The 26,440-nt window shown below is 45.8% G+C and overlaps 1 protein-coding gene across 2 annotated transcripts in view; it reads left to right on the top strand.

The window, feature by feature from the left end:
• The window catches only part of PLCE1 (phospholipase C epsilon 1), a 343,905-nt gene that overhangs the window by 33,157 nt on the left and 284,308 nt on the right, over positions 1 to 26,440 (top strand). For both annotated transcript variants that reach the window (XM_090058651.1, XM_090058650.1), the window contains one exon: positions 14,222 to 15,790. In XM_090058651.1, coding sequence (XP_089914777.1) covers positions 14,588 to 15,790 — 1,203 coding nt within the window. In that variant the 5' untranslated portion in view covers positions 14,222 to 14,587. The remainder of the gene's footprint in view (positions 1 to 14,221; positions 15,791 to 26,440) is intronic.

Genomic DNA, 26,440 nt, shown 5'->3' with positions numbered 1-26,440 from the left:
AGTCATTATGGACTCCAAGATGAACATGAGCCATTAATGCCAGAACTCGGCCAGCAATACCGTGTCGTGCATCCAAAGATGCATCTCGAGCTCGTCCAGAGAGGTGATACTTCCCCTCTATGCAACATTGGTCAGGCCACAGTTGGAGTACTGCGTCCAGTACTGGGCACCATACTTTAAAAAGGATGTGGCCAGCCTGGAGAGAGTTCAGAGGAGGCCACTCATTTGGTCAGAGGGTAGTACGGCAGGCCCTATGAGGAAAGACTGAGGGACGTGAACCTGTTCAGCCTTGGCAAGAGGAGGCTGAGCGGGGACCTGGTGGCTGCCTACAAACTCATCAGGGGAGATCAGCAAATAGGAAGAGCCCTATTCTCCCCAGCACCACCTGGGGTGACAAGGAACAATGGTAATAAGCTGATGGAGAACAGGTTTAGGTTAGAGTTCAGGAGGCAATATTTTACAGTTAGGGTGGCCAAAATCTGGAACCAACTTCTCAGGGAAGTGGTCCTTGCCCCTACCTTGGACAAATTCGAACAGAGGTTAGATGATCACCTGTCTGGGCTCTTGTGAACCCAGCATTCATTCCTGTCTGTGGCAGGGGGTCAGGCTAGATGATCTGTTCAGGTCCCTCCTGACCCTAGCTGCTATGAAACTGTAAAACTATAATCTGCTATCTATAACTAGCACACTAGCCTTTCTGATTTTTTTTTTTAAGTCTCTCCATAGTTTTGCTGTTCCTTTGTATTCTTTAAGCATGTGTCCTTGTTTCCACTTTTTGTACAATTTCATTTTTGATTTTCAGGTCCTTAGAGAGCTCCTAATGTATAATAAGATACCTGTCTTCTTATGATTCCATCTGTCCTGTACTCCCTATATCTCTAAAAAAAAAAAAAAAAATGATCTCTATAGAACCTTCTTACTGCTTTCCTGATTTATTTCAAGTCTGCCTTTTTGAAATCCGTTGTCTCTAGTTTGCTGCTCTTGCTCCTTTCTTCTCTTAGATTCATGAACTCTATTGTTTTATGATCAGTTCTTTCAGCATCTGTGGGGAAAAGATGTGCAGTAATAAAATATATATTTGCTCAACCTTGAGATTGCATGTAGCATTTCTTTGGTTCTGTGATGAAAGATAGCCACAGAGAATGGAAAAGGAGACTACTGATTTTGGTGGCTATGGATGACTTGGTACATGTATATTGTTCAGTTAGTGATAGAAAGATTCTGTTTGTTACACAAGAGTAGATTTAATACAATAAAATTTAGTATTAAACTACAACTTGTGGATCGTGAAGTTCAATTAAAAGTGCATTTGAATAAATTATTGTAACTCGGATGTTAACAACCCTCAAGAACTTCAGTTTTGTCAGGTGGCTGGTGCTTGCCAGCCTCCTTCCCCCTCCTGGCCAGGATGGGAATGCATGACTTCCCATGACTCAGTGGCCCCGCTCCCAGCCTACATGAGCCCCACCCATCCCTGACCTGATCCTAGTCTTCCCAGGAGAGGGCAGTGCTGGGAGGCTCATTTGAGCAGGTTGGCATGGGGCCAGCTGGCTGGGCTTGGCTAGGGTGCTCCCCAGGAGCTAGCCCTCTACCACTACCACTATTCATTAACACATAATTTCATAGTTTCTAGGGTTGGAAGGGACCTGAGTAGATCATCTAGTCTGACCCCCTGCCATGGCAGGAAAGAGTACTGGGGTCAAATGACCCCAGCAAGGTGTACATCTAGCCTCCTCTTAAATACCCCCAGGGTAGGAGCCGGTACCACTTCACTTGGACAGTGAAGTAGTGCCCCCTGATATCTAGTCTAAATCTACCCTCTACAAGCTTGTGACCATTATTCCTGGTCACTCCTGGTTGTGCTTGGTGGAACAGGGACTCCACACTGCCTGCTGGTCCCCTCTGACTAGTTTGTAACAGGCCACTAGATCCCCCCTCAGCCTTCTCTTGTGGAGGCTGAACAGGTTCAGGTCCCGTAGCCTCTCCTCATAGGGCCTGCCCTGCTGCCGCCTGATCATGCAAGTGGCCCTCCTCTGGACCCTCTCCATGCTGTCCACATCCCTTCTGAAGTGCGGTGCCCAGAACTGGATGCAGTACTCCTACTGCGGCCTGACCAGTGCTGAATAGAAGGGGACTATCACCTCCTTGGACCTGCTTGAGATGCATCTGTGGATGCATGACAAGGTGTGGTTGGCCTTCTTGACTGCATCCCCACACTGCCGGCCCATGTTCATCTTGGCATCAGTGATAACTCCAAGATCCTATTCTGCCTCTCTACTGACAAGAAGGGAGTTCCCCAACCCGTAGGTGTGGTGCCGGTTGTTCCTCCCCAGGTGCATCACTTTGTGCTTGTCAGTGTTGAAGCCCATCCTATTCCCAACCGCCCACCCTTGTAACCTGTCTAGGTCCGATTGCAGCCTATTCCTCCCTTCTAGCATGCCCACATACCCCCACTTCTTAGTGTCATCGGCAAATTTGAACAGGTGTTTTTTATTCTGTCGTCCAAGTCACTGATGAAAATGTTGAACAGTGCGGGCCCGAGGACCGAGGCGGCGGAACCCTACTGCCGACATCCCTCCAAGTAAAAAATGACCCAACCACCACCACTCTCTGGGTGCGGCCCTCCAACCAGTTGGTGACCCAATTGACTGTGTGGGTGTCGACACCACAGTCCCCTAGTTTCTTAAAGAGAACGGGGTGAGAGACAGTGTCGAAGGCCTTCTGAAAGTCCAGGAAGACTATGTCCACTGCTACCCCAGATTTGGTGATCTGGTCATAGAAGCACACCAGGTTGGTCTGACAGGACCTGCCACTAATGAACCCATGTTGGTTGCCCCTGAGCATAATCTCCCATGCTGGCCCCTTGTGGATATGCACCAGAATAATTTTCTTGAAAAGCTTGCCCAGGATCGAGGTAAGACTAACTGGCCTATAGTTTCCCGGGTCTTCCTTCCTCCCCTTTTTGAAGATGGGAACCACATTGGCCCTCTTCTAGTCTTCTGGCACCACACCAGAGCACCACGAGTACCCATAAAGCCGTGCCAGGGGTCCTGCAATGACCTCAGCCAATTCCCTCAGTACTCTAGGGTGGAGATTGTCTGGACCAGCTGAATTGGATACATCAAGTCTTTCCAGAAGTTCCCTGCATGTGCAGATGGGCCCAAAATGCCATCTGTCTAGCCCCTCCCCATCAGTGTCTGCTGGTCGTGTGCCCTCCCCCGGATCTGGTGTGCTGTGGTGCTTTTTTATTTGGGTAAGCGTGCCATGGGATGAAAAAGGTTGGGAAACGCTCATGGGCTATTGGTGCCTCCTGAGTCTGGGGGCAAACCAGATAGCCAATGGTGTGTGTGGTGGGGGGAAGTTCTCCAGCAGCTGATCGCGGAACCACCAGTGGCAAAACCGGAAGTGCCCTTCTGCCGATACTTCTGGTTTTGTGGTTGGCACTTCCACAGGGTGTACGGCCAATCTCATGGGGTGCTGATGCACCCCCTATGCGTTGCCAATGGAAACGCTATCTCAACCATTGTGGATCAGATTTGTTTTGCTCGTAAGTTCTCATTTGAATGAATTATTTCAGTTAATTCAATTTGATTTTTTCTGTGTTTGAATTTAATTATGGTGTTTAAGGTTACCAGCTATGATGTGCTTGGAAGTGCTGTTGCACCTTCCCATATACACTGATGAGATGTGATGTGTTAGTAGGGTTGCAGAGATTCCTTTCCAGTACTACTGCTCTTATGCCTGTGGACTAAAGAGGCTGACAGTTTCAATGCAGTGTGTCTCCTGGCTTTTATTCTTCCTGTTAACACAATGAGAGTAGGTATGGTAACAGCACCATCATGACCTTAGGTAGGGGGAGGAAGCATTGGGCTCACCAGTACCTGACACCCCTGAACTTCTCTCAAGCTGTCTCCATTATCCCACCCTTCTAGTCTGGCCCCAACTGTGCCTTGTGTCTATCACCAGTGATAACATGCTCTAGTGTTGTGATTGATTCTCTCAATTTCTTTTACCTCTTACCCAGGCCATAACCAGGGTTACACTCATCTCCCCATGAATCTTTGCTTGACTCTCCCAGTGGTCAGTTCCTTTTGTGTCTCTGAGATGCCTTCTTCTTCAGGTAATGCCCATTCTCCCCATCAAATATACAAATAACCAAACTGCCATGCGTGCAACTGCTCCTGCTTTATCCCACCACCCACTCAGCTTCCCTTCACACTTATCACTTAGCTTTCTCCTTGACAGGGCTGAAACCTGTATATTATATCACACATCATATGACCCATATACTTCTCCCGATGCTTTTCCTTATTATAAATAACAGGTCCAGTCCTGAAAACTTACTGAACATGTCTACACAATATGCTTTATTAAACTAATCTAATGCACGTGCAGGACTTACTGCCCAGTAAATTAGTCTAATACGATGTTTGATAGTACCAGGAAATACAGGTGCTAGATTAATGGTGCATTAGCTACTGCACAGTAGCACATGTGTAGACATAGACCAGGAGTAATTTGCTTCTAGTCAGCCCAGGCATCAGGGGACCTGCTGCTGCCTGGCTAAGCCTGATGCAAGGGGGCTGTACTGGTTGCAAGATGAGCAGTCCCCCAACCACAAGGGGATCATCAGGAGAGTCATCCCAAGCTGGGGCTGCTGCATCCCAGCCACATGGAGATAGGGTTGGGACCCGATTTCCACGTGGCTTGGTCAGCTCCCCGGCCATGTGGAGATCAGGACCAGCCACTGTACCCCCTGCCAGCCCTGGGCTGGCACCCAGGGAAGCATGTGGGGCACCCATTCACAAACATGTGGGGGGTGGGGGACACAGTTTAAAGTGCTTGAATTTTCTGTGAAGAAAATTCAGGCACATTAATTGCACTTGTAGGTGCACCCACTGATTTCTTAACCAAGCATAACTTCTACTAGTTTTAATAAGAATTTATAAAGAATTTAATATTACACTCATAGATTCATAGATGTTAGGGTTGGAAGGAACCTCAATAGATCATTGAGTCCAACCTCCTGCATAGAGAGGAAAGATTGCTGGGTTCAGATGACCCCAGCCAGATGCCTATCCAAACTCCTCTTGAAGATGTCCAGGGTAGGGGAGAACACCCCCAGCTTGGGAGCCCATTCCAGATTTTGGCTACTCTGACTGTGAAGAAGTTCTTTCTAATGTCCAGTCTAAATCTGCTCTCTGCTAGCTTATGGCCATTATTTCTTGTGACCCCCAGGGGGGCCTTGGTGAGTAGAACCTCACCAATTCCCTTCTGTGCCCCATGATAAATTTATAGGCAGCCACAAGGTCGCTTCTCAACCTTCTCTTGTGGAGGCTGAAGAGGTCCAGGTGCCCTAGTCTCTCCTCGTAGAGCTTGGCCTGCAAGCCCTTAACCATACAAGTGGCCCTTCTCTTGACCCTCTTCAGGTTATCCACATCCCTTTTGAAGTGTGGCGCCCAAAACTGCACGCAGTATTCCAACTGTGGTCTGACCAGTGCCCGATAGAGGGGAAGTATCACCTCTTTTGTTCTGTTTGTCATGCATCTGCTGATGTACAATAAAGTGCAGTTAGCTTTGCTGATGACTTCATCATACTAATAACTCATGTTCATCTTGGAGTCCACTAGGACTCTGAGATCCCTTTCTGCTTCTGTGCTACCGAGCAGGTCATTTCCTAGGCAGTAGGTGCGCTGGATATTTTTCCTCCCTAGGTGCAGCACTTTGCATTTCTCGTTAAATCGCATTCTATTGTTTTCTGCCCATTTGTCCAACCTGTCCAGGTCTGCCTGTAGTTGTTCCCTGCCCTCCAGTGTGTCCACTTCTCCCCACAGTTTTGATAATCTGCAAACTTGGACAGAGTACTCCTATCAGCTTTGTGGATTTTTCTGCTGTTAGGTTGTTAGGGGTACAAACATATTATACTATGGCTCATTTTGAGCCTAGTTTTATGTTTTTTTTCTGTTAAATGTGAAATTACTAAATAATAATACCACATAGCACTAGCTGGAACTTTAAATCTTCAATTTTGCACCAGATAAGCAAAAGTAAATGAAGACTTTGCATAGTTATTATTGGTTTCATTGTCCTATGCTTCTGATTTAAAACATTTTGTGAATACGAGTGCTGAATGATTGCCAACTGTTTGTTTTCATTATTTATTTGTCTTTCTTGGCCAACCTTTGTATCCAAGGTGATTCATCAATGCTGGATCTAGTTCACCACTTGTTTACTTTCCTGTAGTGATAGAGAATATTACATTTCTGATCTAACTTGGTCTCATAAAATGTAGTTACTAATGGATTTCATTAGGCTATTTAGTAGCTTTAGAAAATGCAAGTATATGTTGACTATAAGTTCAGTGAAGACTTTTATAAGGTGTTGCATGCAGTTTTATACTGAAGATTAATTGCAAATCATAATGTTTTGAGTGTGTTTTTAATAGAAGAAAATGAAAGGAAATAATTTCAACATTGTTTGCATATTTCTCCATACCTTAAATTGACAGAAAGGATCTAGCCCAGTGATTCTCACCCAGGATGATGTAGCACATTGGGGTGCCCTGAGATCTTTTTAAGGTTGCCATGGAGTGCCACGCAATGTTAGCATTGTTAGGTATACAAACATGATTCATAAGATAAACCCAGAGGTTTCAAATGGGATTCATAGTGTCAAAAGCATTCTGTCCTGTTGTGGGTTTTCTGAGTTCTTTGCCAAAAAAAAAAAAAGCTGTATTATTTTTCCATAGTCAAAAAATGAGTGAAAACTAAAAGCTGGTATTTTCCAAGGGGTGCCTTAAGGAATGCCTTGAGTCTAAAAAGTCTGAGAACCACCATTCTAGCTCAAAATAATTACTTTAATTAAATATTTCACTTGGTGAAAATTTTCGTATGGTAATGAAGTTGGTTTAATGTATTAAAAACTTCCTAAGCTAAATAAACGTATGGGCAGCATTTTAAGAGCAACCTGATATTAAGCAGGGGGTTTAAAATATCAATTTAATTAGGGTATGTCCAGCAATAAAGCTGTTGGTAATTTAGAAGGATGAGACTTTTTTTTCAGAAGTCAAGATTTCTAACAAGCATCCTCTTCTTGATAAATATCAGGGCTTATGCTTTGGATATATAGATCACTGTATATTGCCTTAGTCACTATAGATTACTGTATATTGCCTGTGCCTGGGGTTTTCAACCTTTTTTAACAGGTGTACCCCTTTTCTCACAAAGTTGCAGCTAATATACACCTTTATATTTTTTTTCTTGTTTTTAAAGGGGAGCGGGGTGGGCATATCGAGGCCCCTGCAGTAAGGGAGGGAATGGGGCTAGGGCTGGGACTGCACAGTTGCCATTGGGTGAAGTGCAGGACGGAGCCACAGCTTGTTAGGGGGAGGAGGTGGCTCCTGCTGGTGCACGTACCCCAGGAGGGTATTGGGGCATGTGCCCTCTGATCTGCGCATGGTGTGGGACAGGCTGGTCCAGCGGGGGTGAGGGGGAAGAGGGACTGGGGCATGAGCTGCACAGCCAGGGTGGGGTGTGGGACTGAGCTGCAGGGGATGCAGCTCCCACAGCTACGTGCACCCTGGGAGGGCATGGGGGGTGTGCCTCTATATCTATGTGCAGGGTAGGACAGGCTGGGGGCTGGGCTGGGCTGCACTTGGGGCGGCTGGTGGTAGTGCTTGAAGACAAGGTTGGGGGGGCTACAGCAAATTCTGGGTTGGCTGCAGCCCCTCCCATAGCCCCCCTTTCCGCATGCGGCATTTATCAGCCACATTAGGTCTGCGTACCCCCTAGGACCTTTTTAAGTACCCCTAGCGCTACATGTACCCCAGCTGACAACCACTGGCCTATGTTACTGTTATTGTTGTGATTAGTTTGTATAGTTAACTTTAAACAAGTAAGTTTAGGTATACTAGCAGTGCAATTGTGAAAGAATGAAACTCCGCACAGACTACAAAATCCACTAGAAAAATATTCAGACAAGTGCTAAACTCTGCTACTGCTGCTACAATCCTAGTGTCTGGCCTAGTTAGTTTAAATCTGGTACATGTATACCTATCCAAGCTGCAGTTCTGATCCCTTCCTTAGAATAGCATCTTCTAGGTATGTCCATTAGGGGTGTATGAAACAGGCCTTATTCAATTTGAATTCTGCTCGAATTAGGGACAGTGATTCGATTTGTTGATTTGGATACCTGCCCTGATTTGATTTGGCTGAATCTGAAGATTCAGTACTGATTTGGAGAATCGGGGATTCAGCTACAGACACAGCTTTAAATGTTTTTTCTACATGCCTTGAGGTACCAGGCGTGGCTCATGAGAACTGTGATGGTGGGGTGGATGGAGCATCCCACAGAAGTATGGCTGGGCCCCCATGTGCTTGGTGGAAAATCTGGAACTGGACTGGTCTGTCTCTGAGTGCACAGGGGGCCTCCCTGCACCCCCCAGCTTGGCGATCAGCCGCAGGGGGACCCCAGGTCCCCCCCCAGACCCAGGAGAAGACACCAGTTGCTGAGCTGTGGGGAGTGTGTGGGGGGGAGGCCCTGGTCCACTCCCTGGCGGACCTGGAAGTGGACTAGAAGTGCTTCTGGGCCACTTCTGGGTCTACTGCTGACTGTGCTGGGGACCCCTCCCTCACTCCTGTGGGATGCTCCATCTGTCCCACCATCTCAGCATTCATGAACTGCTTGGTACCTTGAGGTATGTAGAGAAACATTTAAAGCTGTGTCTACGTCTGAATCTCTGAATCTTTCCGAATCTCTCTCAATCGATTTGGAGGGTTCCAGTTCGATTCAGGAAGATTAAAGGGTCTCCTGATTTGATTCGGATTTGGAGATTTGACCGCCGAATTGCCGCTGAATTGAATCAGCGAATGAAGCTGTCCCCGGTCTGCCCAGCTGCGGGGCAGGTCATTGGGATGAAGCCAGAATTGTGCGCGGGCTCCTGGAACTCTCGCATGGCCTGGCCCACTGGCTCGGTTCCCTTGCAGAGCTCCGGGTTGACATTCTCTCACAGAGGGCTGCCTGGGCCCCTGCTGCCTTGGCCCAGGCCAGCTGCCCCTCGCTGGGGTCACTGGGCACCGACCCCAGGGCCCCACATGGTTGCCGGGGCCCACCGAGCTGCCCCCAGCCTGCCCGGCTCCGGGGCAGGTTTCATAGTTTCATAGTTTGTAGGGTGGGAAGGGACCTGAGCAGATCATCTAGTCCGACCCCCTGCCATGGCAGGAAAGAATACTGGGGTCAAATGACCCCAGCAAGATGTTCATCTAGCCTCCTCTTAAACACCCCCAGGGTAGGAGCCTGCACCACTTTTCTTGGAAGCTGGTTCCAGACCCTAGCCACCCTGACTGTGAAGTAGTGCCTCCTGATATCTAACTTAAATCTACCCTCTGCCAGCTTGTGACCATTATTCCTGGTTACTCCTGGCCATGCTCGGGGAAACAGTGACTCCCCCAATGCCTGCTGATCCCCCCTGACTAGTTTATAACAGGCCACAAGATCCCCCCTCAGCCTTCTCTTGTGGAGGCTGAACAGGTTCAGGTCCCGCAGCCTGTCCTCATAGGGCCTGCCCTGTTGTCCCCTGATCATACGAGTGGCCCTCCTCTGGACCCTCTCCATGCTGTCCACATCCCTCTTGAAGTGCGGCGCCCAGAACTGGACGCAATACTCCAGCTGCGGCCTGACCAGTGCCGCATAGAGGGGGAGGATCACCTCCTTGGACCTGCTTGAGATGCATCTGTGGATGCATGCCAAGGTGCGGTTGGCCTTCCTAACTGCCTCCCCACACTGCCGGCCCATGTTCATCTTGGAGTCAGTGATGACCCCCAGATCCCTTTCTGCCTCCGTGCTGACAAAAGGGGAGTCCCCCAACCTGTAGGTATGGTGCCGGTTGTTCCTCCCGAGGTGCATCACCTTGCACTTGTCTGTGTTGAAACCCATCCTATTCTCGTCCGCCCACCCTTGTAACCTGTCGAGGTCTGATTGTAGCCTGTTGCATCCTTCCAATGTACCCACATCCCCCCACCTCTGTGTGTCATCAGCAAATTTGAACAGGGTGCTTTTTACCCCCTCATCCAAACCGCTGATGAAGATGTTGAACAGTGCGGGCCCGAGGACTGAGCCCTGGGGGACCCCACTGCCCACATCCTTCCAGGTTGAGAAGGACCCATCTACTACCACCCTCTGGGTGCGGCCCTCCAGCCAGCTGGTGACCCATTTGACTGTGTGGGGGTCTATACCACAGCCCCCCAGTTTCTTAATGAGAACAGGGTGAGAGACAGTGTCAAAAGCCTTCCGGAAGTCCAGGAAGATTATATCCACTGCTACCCCTGCGTCTAACGATCTGGTGATCTGATCGTAAAAGGCCACCAGGTTGGTCTGACAGGACCTTCCACTGATGAACCCATGTTGGTTGCCTCTAAGCATGCAGTCCCCTGCTGGCCCCTCCTGGATGTGTGCCAGCATAATTTTCTCGAACAGCTTGCCTAGGATCGAGGTGAGACTAACCAGCCTATAGTTTCCCGGGTCCTCCTTCCTGCCTTTTTTGAAGATGGGGACCACGTTGGCCCTCTTCCAGTCCTCTGGTACCTCACCAGAGCACCACGAGCGCTCATAAAGTTGTGCCAGGGGACTTGCAATGACCCCGGCCAGTTCCTTTAGAACTCTAGGGTGGAGATCATCCGGGCCGGCTGACTTGAATACGTCCAACCCCTCTAGAAGTTCCCTAACTAAATCCTCGCTAACCCATGGTCCAGGTGTGCCTCCCCTGGGGCCCAAGGGGGGCCCAGCAGGGAGGTGGCTGTTCTGGTCCCTACTTAGGAAGATGGAGGCAAAGAAATCATTAAACATGTTAGCTTTGTCGTCTGGTGTGATGACCAAGTTACCCATGTCGTCCTGCAAGGGCTCAACATTACCCGGGACCTTCTTTTTACCCCCTACATATTTAAAAAAAGACTTCTTATTGTCCTTAATCTGAGAAGCTAGTCCCAGTTCCATCTCTGCCTTGGCCTTCCTAACTGCCCCCCTACATCCCCGAGCAACTACAGAATCGTCCTCCCTGGTGATGACCCCTTCTTTCCACTGGGTATAAGCCTCCTTTTTAGCAAGGAGACATTCCCGGATTCTTTTGGTGAGCCACAGAGGCTTGTGTGCTCTCCTGCTCCCTTTGATCCTGGTTGGGATTACCTTCCTTTGGGCTTGGAGGATTGTCTCCTTAAGGAGCGACCGCTCTCCTTGGACACCTGGCTCCCCTCCCCCCCGGGACCTCAGCGCTTCTCCAGCTATCCTCCTTAGCTCGTTGAAGTCTGCCCTCCTAAAATCTAGGGCCGTTGCCTTACTGCATGCCTTTGCCACCTTGCGCTGGATGGTGAATTCCAGCAGGCGATGATCGCTGTCGCCCAGGTGGTCGAGCACTCGCAGCCCCCTCAGCAGGTCATCACCCGTGGCCAGCACTAGGTCCAACAAGGCGTCCCCCCGGGGGGGCTGTGCACCTCCTGGGTTAGATGGAGGTCCTGCACTCTGGCCAAGAACCTACGTGAGCGTTCAGACCTGGCTGACTGCTCTTCCCAGCAGATGTCCGGGAAATTCAGGTCCCCCATGACAACCACATCCTTAGCCTTCACTACCTCTGTGAGCTGACCCAAGAATTCCTGGTCAAGCTCTTCTCCCTGGTCAGCGGGATGAAGCCAGAATTGTGCCCAGGCTCCTGAAACTCTCATGCGGCCTGGCCCACCAGCGTGGTCCCCCTCCGGAGCTCCGAGTTGACATTTGCTTGTGGAGGGCTTCCTGGGCCCCTGCCGCCTTGGCCTGGGCCAGCTGCCTGCCTCAGGGGTCCGTAAACACTCGCCCCTATATATCTCCGCAAACGTTTCCTAGAAATATTGTGGATGTGGCACCCAGCCCCATCACCGGGACGAACCACCAAAAGTGTCTGCCGTCTTGGATCGGATCGAAGGGTCGGACACCACGTTCAAAAACGACCCCTTACGGACTTCCAGGCGGAGGTCCGGCACAATGTCAACCCCATGTATTCCTATGGGAACTTTCAGGCACAATGTCAACCCAGTGTATTCCTATGGGGATTTTCCTCTTCTGTCCTGTTTGCCAAGTTCCTTCCATTCTCTTTTTATGCATCATATAATCTGCTGAGCATGGTTTTGTTTAATAATTCTGTTTTGATAACTCTTCAATATGACATTTTGCCCACTGGACCTATGCACATCCTGCCCAGCCTACATCATGCACCGTAAGGGCCAGGAGTCATGTATTTCCAGTACAGCTGATCTGGTGGGAGTTTGCATGCTATTGGCACAGCCCAGGCAGCAGAGGTGTGGGGCCTCTGGCACAGACTGTGGCAAGGGGATTCCAGGGCACTGTCCCTGAAGCATCTGGCCCCCAGCTGTGCCAAGGTTATTATTTCAAGAAACTCTGATTCTAGTTTTCTAGATTGACTATCCAGTTCTGTGTGATGGCTGACTTTAAAACTATAGCAGTAAAATATCTATTTTGAATATAATTTTTACTCAATTTAAGCAATTAATAGATTACCATATTTACTTGATTCTAAGATGAAGTTTGTTTCCTCCATTTAACATGGGGGGGGGAAGCCCCTCATCTTAGAAATGAGTATGAGGGCAGTGGGAGGGGCAGGCAGCTACTGTGGCTTGGATCTCAGCCTTTACCCAGAGGTGGGCCTTTAGCACAGCTGCTGCCTACCCCCCTACAGCTGCTGCCTCTTCATGCTGCATCTCTCCGCTGTAGCCTCTTCCCTCTTTACCATGTAGCTTCTGCACCCCTGCCTGCTTCTCATTCTCCACCTTTACCCTGCTCCATGCCAGCAGGCTCTGTCCACATTGTAGCCCGGGGCACTGAGTCTGGCCGCAACTGAGCTCCATAGCAGTAGTGTGCAGCTTGAATGACTGCTACGGGGGCTAAGCTAGAGCCATGCCCTGTGCCCCAAGCTAGAACAGGGACAGTAGCCTGCCAACAGGGATCACAGGAGTGGGGAGGCCAGAGGCTGGTGTGGGGAGGGAGAGCAGAGGCTGAGAAGGGAGCAGAGGTAGGAGGGGAGAAAGAGGGGAGAGTAGAGAGGGAAGGTGCAAGACTATAGGGGGACTGGTAGGTGTGAGTGGTGGCAGAGGCAGGCACAAGTACCTGCTCCCCCACTGCTTCCCCCCCTGCAGCGGTGGGAGGATGAATTAAAGATAGCCCTGCAACAATTACATTCTATATATGGAAAATTATAATAAATGTATACATTTTCTATTTATAGAATCTAATTATTGAGGTATCATCTTAAATTCCTGGTCATCTTAGATTTGAGTGAATACAATATATTAAGTGTATGTTTTGTTGTAGGCTGCCATGATTTCAAATTCAATTTAAAATAGGGTTATTTTTAAAAATAAAATTAATAAAAAGGAAAATTTAAATAAAAACTTATTTTTTTAAAATTTCTTTTGAAATCATGGATGGTTATCCGGCCTGATATATCTAGTCTTTCTTCTGTACTTTGCTTTCCTATCTCTTTTTTGCACCCGTGGTAGAAACCTTGGCATAGCTTTTTCTGTATTCCTTTCCATGCCAGTCTTTCTACAAAAAAGAGCATAATTTCTGAGCTTTTCCAAAAAGCCCTCACATATACTCAGATCTCCTGTCAAGGCTCACTTATCTCATGATTTCTCATGAAGTAATGAACTAATAATGGTAAAGTTGAAAGGCATTTAGCCTAACTGTGTAGTCTTGTTTGTGTCTTTAGATTGATGAAGGTGCTGTGTGCCTTCTTCACGATTACACATGACCTAACATCACAGGAGCATCTGAAAGCAAAAAATAAAACTAATCCATGCTCGATTTTTATTCTGAAAATGAAAATTATCCATTTACTTTTAAAATGAGAACATCAGTTTAAACCTGACTTTTTCTATCCCCAAATATGTCATTCTGTCCTGGTTATAAGTAAGAAAACCAAAGAACAATTATACATTTATATATATAAAGAAGGATTCCCTCTTTTCTTTTTGCTTGCATGTTATATGTTTTGTATATTTCCCTAGTTCAGTTATTTTCCCTGTTCACATAGCTTTCTCATACTTCTGTACTAAAATTATTTTTAACTTGGGGTCATCAGGTCATTAGACTTTAATCTGACCACACTTTATTTTCTGTGGTCTCGCTGCATGCTATGAATTCTCTTTAATGGATTTTTTTTGTTTGTTTTTTTCTGCAGAGAAATAACCTCTTGGATCTTATGTGGTGACATGCATCTTTGGGATGGATTATCATTTCAAACACGTTTTCTGTCTACAAAGTGGCAACAAGATATACCCTGCATATGACAGAGATGTTAACTGTAGGAAGAAAATTTTGAATGTCTGTATTGCACTACAAAACTGCTTTAAGAACATCTAAATTTCATGCCAGTAATCTACAGCCAGGAAAACTTTGTAGCCTGTTAATAACATACATGCTTTTTATTGTTAAGAAAAAGGATTTTTTTAAATGTGTTTGTTTTCATTCAGCACTGACTTTCTACACTGAAATCATGAAGATCAGTGAAGAAAAACAGAAGCGTCTCTAAAGCCTGTGTGTCAAGATGACCTCTGAGGAAAAGGCAGCTTCTGCGCTTGTGTCTGTGGCACAGGGTAAAGTGATATCTGATCAGTCAGCTGGAGATGAAAATAGTGAAAATGCTTTGGACACCAGTGTTATAAAAAGACATATTGCTAGTCAAGGAAGGCAGACTACACACAGTCTCTCATACTTGCACAGACTTGAAGAAGAAAATCTTCGGGGCTCACTGCCCAAAATTTTTTCTTTGGCAAATGAAAAAATGACTGATAACAGAAGCAATGAAAACTTCTGGGAGAGAAATGCATGCATCCCAGGTTCAGTGGAGTTTCTTAATATTAACTGTAACATTATAGAGAAAAGCAAGAACAGTATTCCATGTAACCAGTTATATAAGTCATGTGATTCTTTAGTAGGGGAAGATATGTGCTTGGAAACTGGAATTTCTACTTCACTGGAAAGAACTATGTTTGCTGAAATTCAGTTGAAAATGGATGGACCTTCAGTAGAGATGAAGTCATTAAGAAACCAGTCAATAGTAAATAAAAGTGACACAGATGATGCTGATAATGTAACAGTTTTCCACTTTCACTATGCTAATGAAAGAAATATATCAAGAGCTCTGTGTGCATTGCATGACAGCTTCATTTTGGATGACCATTTACAGCCAGTAGATCTTGGCAAAGATCACATGAGTGATTCTGCAAGTTGTACTTGTAAGTTAATGGAATTGGCAAGTCATTCTAAATATAAAAATGGACAAATGCTTTGTGGTAACTTTGACCCTTTAAAAGATAAGTATTTATGTTTAGAAAGAGCACGAAAAGTTAAAGTGGCATGTTCAGATCACAGTTTCTGTGGAAATAACTTTACTGGAAGAATGCTCTCAAAGCCTTTTCTGAGTCATTTTGAAGATTGTAGTGATGACTGTGATGAAGAGTTGGAGGAAGATTTCTTTAGAAATAAAAAGGAGCGTTCTACCTTACTAATAAGACGGTTTTGTAAAAATGATAAGGAAATTAAAAAATCAGTGTATACTGGAACAAGGGCAATTGTTAGGACTTTACCCTCCGGGCACTTAGGAGCTATTGCTTGGAATTTTGTTGAACAGAGGAGAAACAGCAATGGTTTGAAGCATTGTAGGAGTACAACGGAACGCTTAACAATAGTTCAAGCCTTAATAAGACAGAAATTTAATTCCCATCTTGTGAAATCCATATGGTGTGAGGTAAGCTATTTTCATGTTATTTTTTTCCTTCTATAATCATATTCTGTTCCTGATGATCTGTTATTTAACAAAACTTTTACATGTTTTATTCATGCGGCTCTTGAAGTGTATATTGGAGACTACCTGATACAGAAAGCTCTGAAAAAAAATTGTTATAACACTACTATTACTAATGCAAGAACAAATTTTAATTGAGTAACACTGAGATGTATTTTGTACATACTAGTTTTCTCTCTTGTCCTACGAAGCTTGATTATTGTTTAAAAATTGTCATAAAAATTCCTAATTCAGGAGTGAATTAAAAGAATAAACCTTTTATTTGTGTTTAAAGGCTTTTGTTTTAAATGAACCATTGATATTCTTAATATCTTAAAAACATGAAAAGATAGTATATAATTTTGATGTATTAATATTGATTTATACATTGATAACTTCCAAAGTTTGAATTGATAGAGAATGATGTTGTGACAATACCGTGAAGAAATACAGGTTGGATCAAAAGGTATCTCATGTTAGGGTTTCCTTTTGCTTTAAAAAAGTTAAATATTTGACCTGCATTATCAACATTTATAGACTGATTCTACAGATAGAAATAATACTTATTTTTATGATTTACATCATGACAGTTGCATACTACACATTGACGTGATATATTTGTCCTAACTTAGGTTCTCTTGAGTAAATAATTCCATGCATACTTAAAGCCTCAAAATGTTGATGTCGAAGTGATGTCCCATGTACCAGATTATTTTGAATAAAAACACAAAGTGCTTCTAGATCTTTAAAATTCTGCTGTTCCATGACAGTAGGAATGGAATGAGACATTACCATGATGATGGAATTTACAAAAAATAGCTGTTTTTCATACTGACAAAATAGCAATTTAGCATTACATTGCTTTTCTTTGGCATCAAGTGTAAGCAGCCTCTTATGTTATGTTTGTAGGATATTTTATTTTACCTTTACAACTATATGCTTGCCATAACACTTAAAACAGTTGTACATAAGTATGCTATAAGAGCTTGTAAATTAACTTGTACTTTATTGATGAGGGCATTACACTAGTCTGTTTAGCATAGGCTATTTTCATACCATTTATTTTGCAGTATTTTGTAACTTGGAAAATATATCAAAGGTGTAAGAACTTTTATGAAATGTATTTTCCATTTTGAAGTACTTCCTGACTCTCCTGTTTGCCTAGACAGCTGTCATTTTAACATTCATTTTGGATAACTGATTCTGGCAGAATGTCAGAAAGCAATGTGAGCAATAACAGCAAGCATATCTGAAGATTTGTGGAACCCTGCAACCAGACAATGCAATATGGGCAGAACCATGACTACTCAAAAGATAAACAATAAACTCTTGGTAATTCACCTTTGGGATAATTTGTCACCAAGATTTAATTCTTTCCTCTTCCAGTTTCTTACTAGTGTTCTTCTACCCATTTCCCATATATGTCTACCTTCCAACTTATATATGTCTATACATTGATATATCTATCGATGTATATCTATAGATTGGGAACAGGCAATTATTTTGGGTGGAGGGCCACTTAATGAGTTTTGATGAGCTGTCAAGGGGGCACTAGAAGACATGACAGCAGTGCTGTCCAAAGGCCAGCTGTGCAGGCATGGCTCACTGGCAGCTGGCCCAAAAGTACAGGAGGCTGTGCAGGTGGCTGTGCAGTCCCTGTCCAGGTCTGGCAGGTGTGCAGCCATGAAGTGGCATGGTGTCACAGGTGACAGCAGGTCACAGTCAGGCAGCAGCCCCCACTGCCAGACTGCTGCAGTGGGTAGAGTGTGCAGGGGCCACTCTAGTTTAGGGCTGCTTCAGCAGTTCAGTTGGCACAAGGAGCTAGTGTACCCAGATACCAACTGGCCAGGCCTCATAAGCTCCTGTTTATTTGCATCTTCCAAAGATTGTGGGCCTTATGGCCCACCTAGTTAACTAATAGCCCCCATTGTGTAGGGCCAGAGTTTGAAAGATACAACTGATACTTTTTACATTTTTTTTTGGTGAGACAACTAAAGAAGAAAAGGGTAGGAGTGATGTGGGGGGGTCAAAGTTTCAAAATATGAAAAGAAGTTCTCTGGAGGGGTACACCTAACAGAGCCCCTTCCCCCCCACCCAGGTCACACCCACTGGTCCTCAAAGGCATCCAAGGAGCCAGTGGATGCTGCCCACTGGTGCTCCACCTGGAAACATGCACAGACAAGTGAGAGGAAAGCAACCCTGCTGTCTCTGGGCACCTTCCTGGCCAGAGCCTCCTTCCTGGCTCCTTCCAGGGCCAGGAGGAGGTTGATCAGGAGGTCCCGGGACTTGGTGGGGCTGTGGATGGAGTGACCAAAAACAAAAAAGGTGGGGGGTGAAATTCAATTAGAACCTCAGAAAGAGGTTATGGAGGTGGAGGGGCTGCAGCCTCGAGTGTAGCCTGGTGCACTTGAGCTACATCAGCTCCTTTTCCATCTCTGTTGTTTCCAACTGATGAGCTACCTCCTAGTCTGGAGGAGGTAACTAAAGTCTGGCCAAAGATGTAGAAATGTTTGCATTTATTTCTAAAAATAGAAACACCCCAGGCAACACCCCAAAACTTAAACCTTTTTGCTGAAGTTTTTCTCAAATAAAAGAATCCTACAGTACTTCTGGAAAATGTCCAGACTTGGACTCTGATGAAGCACAAGGGGGAGGAAGTTCCAGAGCTGAGGAGTGACTACAGAGCGAAGTCAACTTGTCGTACAGATGGTATTTTATGTGGTTGTTCTCAGCTGACTTTAGGAATCACAAAAGAACATGGAGAAGGCAGTCCTGTAGTTATTCAGGTTCTTATAGGTGAAAACCAGCATCTTGAATTATACCCAGAAAGCTATTGGAAGCCAGTGCAGACTAGAATACTGAAGTAATGTGCACCTAGTGTGGGTGTCCTCCCTCTCCGTAAACTCAGAAGGTAATCTGCCACATTCTGCACCACTTGCAGCATCCAGACAGTCCTCAAAGTCAGCCTGACATAGAGCACATTGCCCTAGTTTAGCCTTAACATTAGGAGAGCATGAATGATGGTGGTAACATCTGAATCTAAAAGAAATGTTCACAGCCTTCTCACTATTTGGAGTTAGTGAAAAGAGTTCCTAACTGTTGCAGCTTCCAAGGACAGTTCTTCTAGTTTTGCTGCTACAGGTTAACCAATGAGTAAAAGGAAACAAATAGAAATCAAATACCCTTTTTTTTTTTTTTACTGTCAGTTGGCTGACCAGTCCAACTGACAGGGGATAAATCCCAGGGTACACCAATCCAAAGCTTTCCTGAAAACATATACCCTTATCTGTACATTATTTTTTGACTCACACAATCACAGGCCAACATATTGATGCATACAGCTAAATATTATTTCTTTTTCTTGCATATCAGTGCATTACCATTTCAATCCATTTTCCACATTCTTTGACTGTCTGGTCAACTTCCAAGTTACTCGGGATGTTGCACCTTAACCGAGAATATTTACAGTCAGTCCTAACCATTTAACTTTTGGACATCTCCCACTCCTTCCAGGATATTCAGCATATCCTCATTACATTCACAGGGTGGGTTTGACCATCCTAAGGCAATCGATGCTAACCACTGATGCAACCTGAGAATCCAGATGCAGTAATGGATCCAGGATCACCTCAAGGCTGTAAACATGAGTGACAGGGGGAGGCTGCATCTCACTGGTGATGTGTGTCCCACATGACTGTCTTTTAAGTAAATTGGATAAATGTGGGCTAAATAAAATTACTAAAATGTGGATATTGTTTCAGTCACCATGGGCAAGGGGCATCATAAATGGATAAATATCAAAATGGCAGAAGGTTTGGGTGGGGTTCCACAGGGGGTTGTCTTGGCTCCAGTGTTACTTAACATTTTTATTACAAATTTTGATGCTGAAATAGAACTTCCTGAGCAAATTTTCAGAAAACATAGAACTGGGAAGGATTGCAAATACACTGGAGGATAGGAATGGAATTCAGAAGGCTGTAGATAAATTGGAAATCTGGGCTAGAGACAACAGGATAAGTTCAGTGAAATGAATTGCAAGGTGCTACATTTGGGAAGAATAATCAAAAGCACAAATACAGAAAGGGAGGAAAGTAGCTGGATGGCAGCATTGCCGATGTTGGGATTTTGGTGGATCACAGACTCAGCAAGAATCAGCAGTGTGATGTAGTTTTAAAAAATCAAATGCAGTTTGGGCACTAACTCCAACTAGTGAGAACTGGAGTATTAGGTGTAAGACAGGGAAACTGAATGTCACTATACATCTAGAATGCTTCATTTAGTTCCTGGCTCCACATTTAAAAAAAGACATGAATGGGTTAGAGAGGGTCCAGGGGCAGGTGACAAAAATGATCAAGGGGTTGAAAGGTAAGCTGTGTGAGGAAAGGCTGAGAAAACTAGGCATGTTTAGCAGTGAATAAGGTAGGGATGTGATATCAGTCTTGAAATATCTCAAAGGTTGCTGCCATAAAGTGGGAGAACAACTCTTCTTCCTTGCTGCAGAGGGTAGGATGCAAAGCAATGGCTTCAATTTACAGCAAAGTATATTTAGATTAGATATCAGGAAAAACTTCCTATCAGAATAGTAAGGTGTAGAATAGATTGCCCAGGAAAGTTGTGGAATCTCCTCCATTGGAGATTTTTAAGATGTTGGATAGGTATTGGTTAGAAATGATTTAGGAGGAGCATTTTTGCATTTGTGCAGGGGGTTGCACCAGGTGAGTTCCCTTCCAACCCAATGATTGTGTGAATAACAGGGTACAATTTCCCCTTAAAGAACATCGGCACCCTCCCTCCTGAAGGGGGCATTGGCAGCCCACACCAGCAATGGCCCCAGTCTCTCTCAGCTGGCTCTTCCAAGCCAGGATGGGTATGGGTTCAGTTCACAACGGATGCCCACATATCCCTGAGCACATTCCCTGGGCCAGCGGGTGACAGCAGGTGAAACTGCTGTAAACTTGATGAGACCAGATTTCCCTAGCACCAAACTCTGACTGTTCAGCTGAACTAGCAGTTCCTAAGCTGTTTCAGATATGAGTGATTTTGTTATCACTAAGTGCTGTAGTGCGTGACTTCTGAGACCTGATTACAATAGCAGAAATGTTAGCCCTGAGTCCAGATTCTTTAGGCCCAGTATTCAGTTCAAGAATAATATTAGGCACTTTATGTACAAATCCATAACTGATATTTTCATTATTATCAAATTCTATATTTGACTTATTATATAGAATTTGCATCAGTTGTTTTCAGTATTATTTTTCTAAAACAGTCTAAAATATAATAGACTTTTAATACAATATGTGTTTTCTTTAATAATGATCATGTTTGGGCTTTTAAATGTGTCTATTGGATGTTTTTGCATATTTGTAAATCTCTGTATATTAATCAGGTGCTAAATATGTGCTTTGAGTTATTGTGGAATTTAAAAATCTAAAATAGTCTTTTTTTGGAACAGTTTAGCAAACAGTGGTACTGTTATCTATACCAAACAATTCAGTTCTCATGATTTTATAACTTTATCAGGGAGCATAGTACTTTCTCTATTGTGTAAGAAAGATGCGGATACCATGGGTATATATCTTTCATTATGATTACACTGCCAGTTTAGAAAAGGCACCAATTTTTTGTTGTTTTGCTAAGATGTTTTTCTGTTTGCTTAGAAAGATGCTGGAATTGAAGCTTCAGATGAGCTGATCCCAAACTTTTTCTGTTTGTGATCTTACTTAAAGTCTGATGATTTGTCTTCCCTCTACGTACTAACATAAACAACATCGATGCCATAAAAATAACTAACTTTGACAATAAGAATGCTTTACTAAGTTGTTCGGGGGTGTTGGTTATAGCTGTGTTGGTCTAAGGACATACGCAAAGTTATTTGGGTAAATGTGATATTTTTTATTGACCAACTGAATAGTTGAAAAAATTGTTCTTTGTGAGCTTCCAGGCACAGGCACCCTTCTTAAGGCACAGGGAGAGTCTGCTGGTGTTCTCTCTGGGGTCGAATAGAAGCTTAAGCCAATATGCAAAATGCAGGTCTGTGAAAATGCAAATGCATGGCCGGGAAGATCAGCGGTGATAGGAGTCAATGAGTGTGAGACAGGTTGCAGGGGAGGGAACAAAAGAGGGAAATGTTGACAGGAGATAAAATGTAGCTGGTAAAATGTAGAGAGGTTATATGGGGTTATTGGATGGCAGGTAGGTTATAATGTGCCATAAATCCAGTGTCTAAATTTAGTCCATGATTTTCTGTATCTGGTAGATTTATGAACTGAAGTTTATAGACTCATTTATGAAAGGTGTTTTGTAAGGTCCCTTTGAGGATTAGAACTGAGAGATTGGAGAGAGAGTGGTTGTTTTGTGAGAAATGTACCCCCACAGAGAATTGGGTATTTTTATCTTTGATACATTTTTGGTGTGTGTTCATTCTGGTATGCAATTGTTGTTTGGTTTCTCCTATCTAGTTTCCATCAGGGCATTCAGTGCGCTGGATGAGATGTATTACATTTGTGGAGATGCAGGTGTAAGATCCAGGCACGGCGATGGTTCTGTTGTGGGATGTAGTTATTGTGGAAGTGGTGGAGATGTGTTGGCAGGTTTTACACTTTTGTCAAGGAATGGTCTGGATTCATTTGGTGTGCTTTGGTCTGCAGGAAGTTTGCTTCTGGTGATGAGGTTGGAAAGGTTTGGTGACTCTTTAAAAGCAAGGATCGGTGGTTCTGAAAAGAACTCTTTTGGAATTTACCATCCAGCGCAAGGTGGCAGAGGCCTGCAGCAAGGCAGCAGCCCTAGATTTCAGGAGGGTGGACTTCAGTGAGCTAAGGAGAATAATCTGGGAGGCACTGAGGTCCTGGAGGGGAGGGGAGCCAGGTGTCCAAAAAGAGTGGTCTCTCCTTAAGGAGACAATCCTCCAAGCCCAAAGGGGAGTAATCCCAACACGGATCAAAGGGAGCAGGAGGGCACAAAACCCCCATGGCTCACCAGAAGCATCTGAGAATGTCTCCTAGCTAAAAGGGAGGTGCACACCCAATGGAAGGGAAGGGTCATCACCAGGGAGGACTATGCTGTGGTTGCTTGGGGATGCAGGGGGGCAGTCAGAAAGGCCAAGGCAGAGATGGAACTGGGACTAGCTTCCTGGATCAAGGACAACAGGAAGTCCTTTTTTAAATACATAGGGGGCAAAAAGAAGGTTCCAGGTAACGTGGGGCCCCTGCAAGACACGCTAGGAAATTTGGTCATCACACCAGATGACAAAGCTAACATATTTAATGATTTCTTTGCCTCCATTTTCCTGAGCAGGGACCAGATCAGCCCCCACAATGGGCCCCCCTCAGACTTCAGGGTAGGCGCACCTAGGCCAAGGGTCAGTGAGGATCTAGTCAGGGAACTTCTGGAGGGACTGGATGTATTTAAAACAGCTGGTCCGGACGATCTCCACCCTAGAGTACTGAGGGAATTAGCTGAGGTCATTGCAGGACCCCTGGCACAGCTTTACGAGCACTTGTGGTGCTCTGGTGTGGTGCCAGAAGACTGGAAGAGGGCCAACATGGTTCCCATCTTCAAAAAAGGGAAGAAGGAGGACCCAGGAAACTATAGACCAGTTAATCTTACCTCGATCCTGGGTAAGCTTTTTGAGAGAATTATTCTGGCACATGTCCACGAGGGGCCAGCAAGAGAGATTATGCTTAGGGGCAACCAACACGGGTCCATTAGAGGCAGGTCCTGTCAGACCAACCTGGTGGCCTTCCATTAACCAGGTCACCGAATCCTTAGATGCCGGGGTAGCAGTGGACATAGTCTTCCTGGACTTTCGGAAGGCCTTTGACACCCTCTCTCACTCCGTTCTCATTAAAAAACTGGGGGACTGTAGTGTTAACACCTACATAGTCAAAGGGTTGCCAACTGGCTGGAGGGCTGCACCCAGAGAGTGGTGGTGGATGGGTCATTTTCGACCTGGAGAGATGTGGGCAGCGGGGTCCCCCAGGCCTCGGTCCTTGGGCCCGCGCTGTTCAACATCTTCATCAGTGACTTGGACGAGGAGGTAAAAAGCACCCTGTTCAAATCTGCTGATGACACTAAGATGTGGGGGGATGTGGGCACGCTGGAAGGGAGGAATAGGCTACAATCGGACCTAGACAGGTTACAGGGGTGGGCGGATGAGAATAGGATGGGATTCAACACTGACAAGTGCAAGGTGATGCACCTGGGGAGGAAGAACCAGCACCATACCTACAGGCTGGGGAACTCCCTTCTCGTCAGTGCAGAGGCAGAAAAGGATCTTGGAGTCATCATTGATGCCAAGATGAACATGGGCCGGCAGTGTGGGGATGCAGTCAGGAAGGCGAAACCGCACCTTGTCATGCATCCACAGATGCATCTCAAGCAAGTCCAAGGAGGTGATACTCCCCCTGTATGTGGCACTGGTCAGGCTGCAGCTACAGTACTGCGTCCAGTTCTGGGCACCGCACTTCAGGAGGGATGTGGACAACATGGAGAAGGTCCAGAGGCGGGCCACTCGCATGATCCAGGGGCAGCAGGGCAGGCCCTACAAGGAGAAGCTATGGGACCTGAACCTGTTCAGCCTCCGCAAGAGAAGGCTGAGGGGGGATCTAGTGGCCTGTTACAAACTAGTCAGAGGGGACCAGCAGGTATTGGGGGAGTCCCTGTTACACTGAGCACTACCAGGAGTGACTAGAAATAACTGTCACAAGCTGGCGGAGGGTAAATTCAGATTAGACATCAGGAGGCACTACTTCACAGTCAGGATGGCTAAGATCTGGAACCAACTTCCAAGTTAAGTGGTGCTGGCTCCTACCCTGGGGGTCTTTAAGACAAGGCTAGACAATCACCTTGCTGGGGTCGTTTGACCCCAGTACTCTTTCCTGCCATGGCAGGGGGTTGGACTTGGTGATCTGCTCAGGTCCCTTCTGACCCTACTAACTATGAAGCTATGAAACTAAGAGCTGGGTCTTATCATACTGTAGCAGGCTTACCTTTCAGAGCTTGGGCTGAGGGGTGGAGCCCTGGAGCATATTAAAGGAGCTGCGTGCCCAGCACAAGAGGCAGATGTGGCAAGGGACTCCAGAAGAGCAGAGCCAAGAAAAGCTGGGGAGCTCTCCTCCAGCGGGCAATAGGCCCAAGGCTCCTGAATCTGCCACTGGAGAAGCAGCCTTGGGAGTGGTGCGAGACCACCCAGGCTGTTGATGGCACACAGGGATAGTGCGTAGAGACCCGGTCCTGGGAGTGGTGTGAGACTGCTCAGGCCCATCACAGTGCATGATTCAGTGCATGGAGACTAGGCTTTGGGAGCTGCAAGTGGCAGCTTGAGCCTGCAACCCTGGCAGGGCCAGCAGGCCACACAGTGCATGGGGAAGCACATGGGGCAAAGGCCTTGGGGCTGCAGTAAGGCAGCTCAGGCCCCATCTCCCAGAAAGCAGCCAGGTCCCAAGGTGTGCAGGGCTGTGCATAGCCTGAGCCTTGGGAGCCAGGGAGCAGCAGAGGCTGCTTGGGTTAACTACCCAGCATGAGGACAGCTGGCCAGAGCCTGAAGGGCCCAGCCTGTGCTAAGAGAGCCCTCAGTGCCGAGCTAGGGCACGGAAAAATGGTAGTGCTGCAGCGTGAGGCCCAGCACCCAGGAGCCAGCAGCAGTGGTGCAGCAGCCGAGAGGAGCTGAGCCCTCAGTGCCCAGAGCGAGGCATAGGGTGGGGAGGAACCCAGCGGCACAGGAGAGGCCTGGAGAGGCACTCCAGCAGAAGAGACCCCATTGATGTGCGCCCTTACCACTGCCACCTGAGGGACCGTGAGTTATTGGGCCCTTGGGTCCCACAGGGGAAAGACATTTGGGGTGGGCAAACCCAGAGAAGGGGCTGGGTGAGCAGCCCCCTGTCTAGTCAAGGCCCTAAGGGGAGGGGCTCTTGTTGCTTCCTGGACACCCCCCAAGGGACCCCATTGGAAGGAGAACTATCTCTTGCCGTGGGTCAGGGACTATATAAGGAATAGATGATGTTAAGATTATTCATGTTTGTGCCTTGAAATTGAAATGTTGAAATTGAAATGAATTGAAATGAAATTGAAATGTTGTACTGTGATGGTCTAAATAGTGTTATTTAGGGTTTCACCTTCGTTATTGGTTAATGTTCACTGTGTAAATATACGTATATGATATTTAGTTTTACGTTTATGGATATTATAACTTAATAAATTGTACAGGCATACCTCGTTTTATTGCGCTTCACTTTATTGCGCTTTGCAGATATTGCGTTTTTTACAGATTGAAGGTTTGTGGCAACCCTGTGTCGAGCAAGTCTATCGGCGCCATTTTTCCAACAGCATTTGCTCACTTCACATTTTTTAGCAATAAAGTATTTTTTAATTAAGGTATGTACATTGTTTTTTTAGACATAATGCTATTGCACACTTAATAGACTACAGTATAGTGTAAACATAACTTTTATATGCACTGGGAAACCAAAAAATTTGTGTGACTCACTTTATTGCGATATTTGCTTTATTGCGGTGGTCTGGAACCAAACCCGCAATATCTCCAAGGTATGCCTGTATATAGTTAAGAACCTTGGGCTTGGGCTAACTCTATAGAGGAAAGAGGGATCTGCTTGAAAT

The sequence above is a fragment of the Crocodylus siamensis genome, chromosome 7, assembly GCF_052110815.1.
Source record: "Crocodylus siamensis isolate JL-2025a chromosome 7, ASM5211081v1, whole genome shotgun sequence".
NCBI classification, from domain to species: Eukaryota; Metazoa; Chordata; order Crocodylia; family Crocodylidae; genus Crocodylus; species Crocodylus siamensis.
This window is presented reverse-complemented; position numbering and strand designations above follow the sequence as displayed.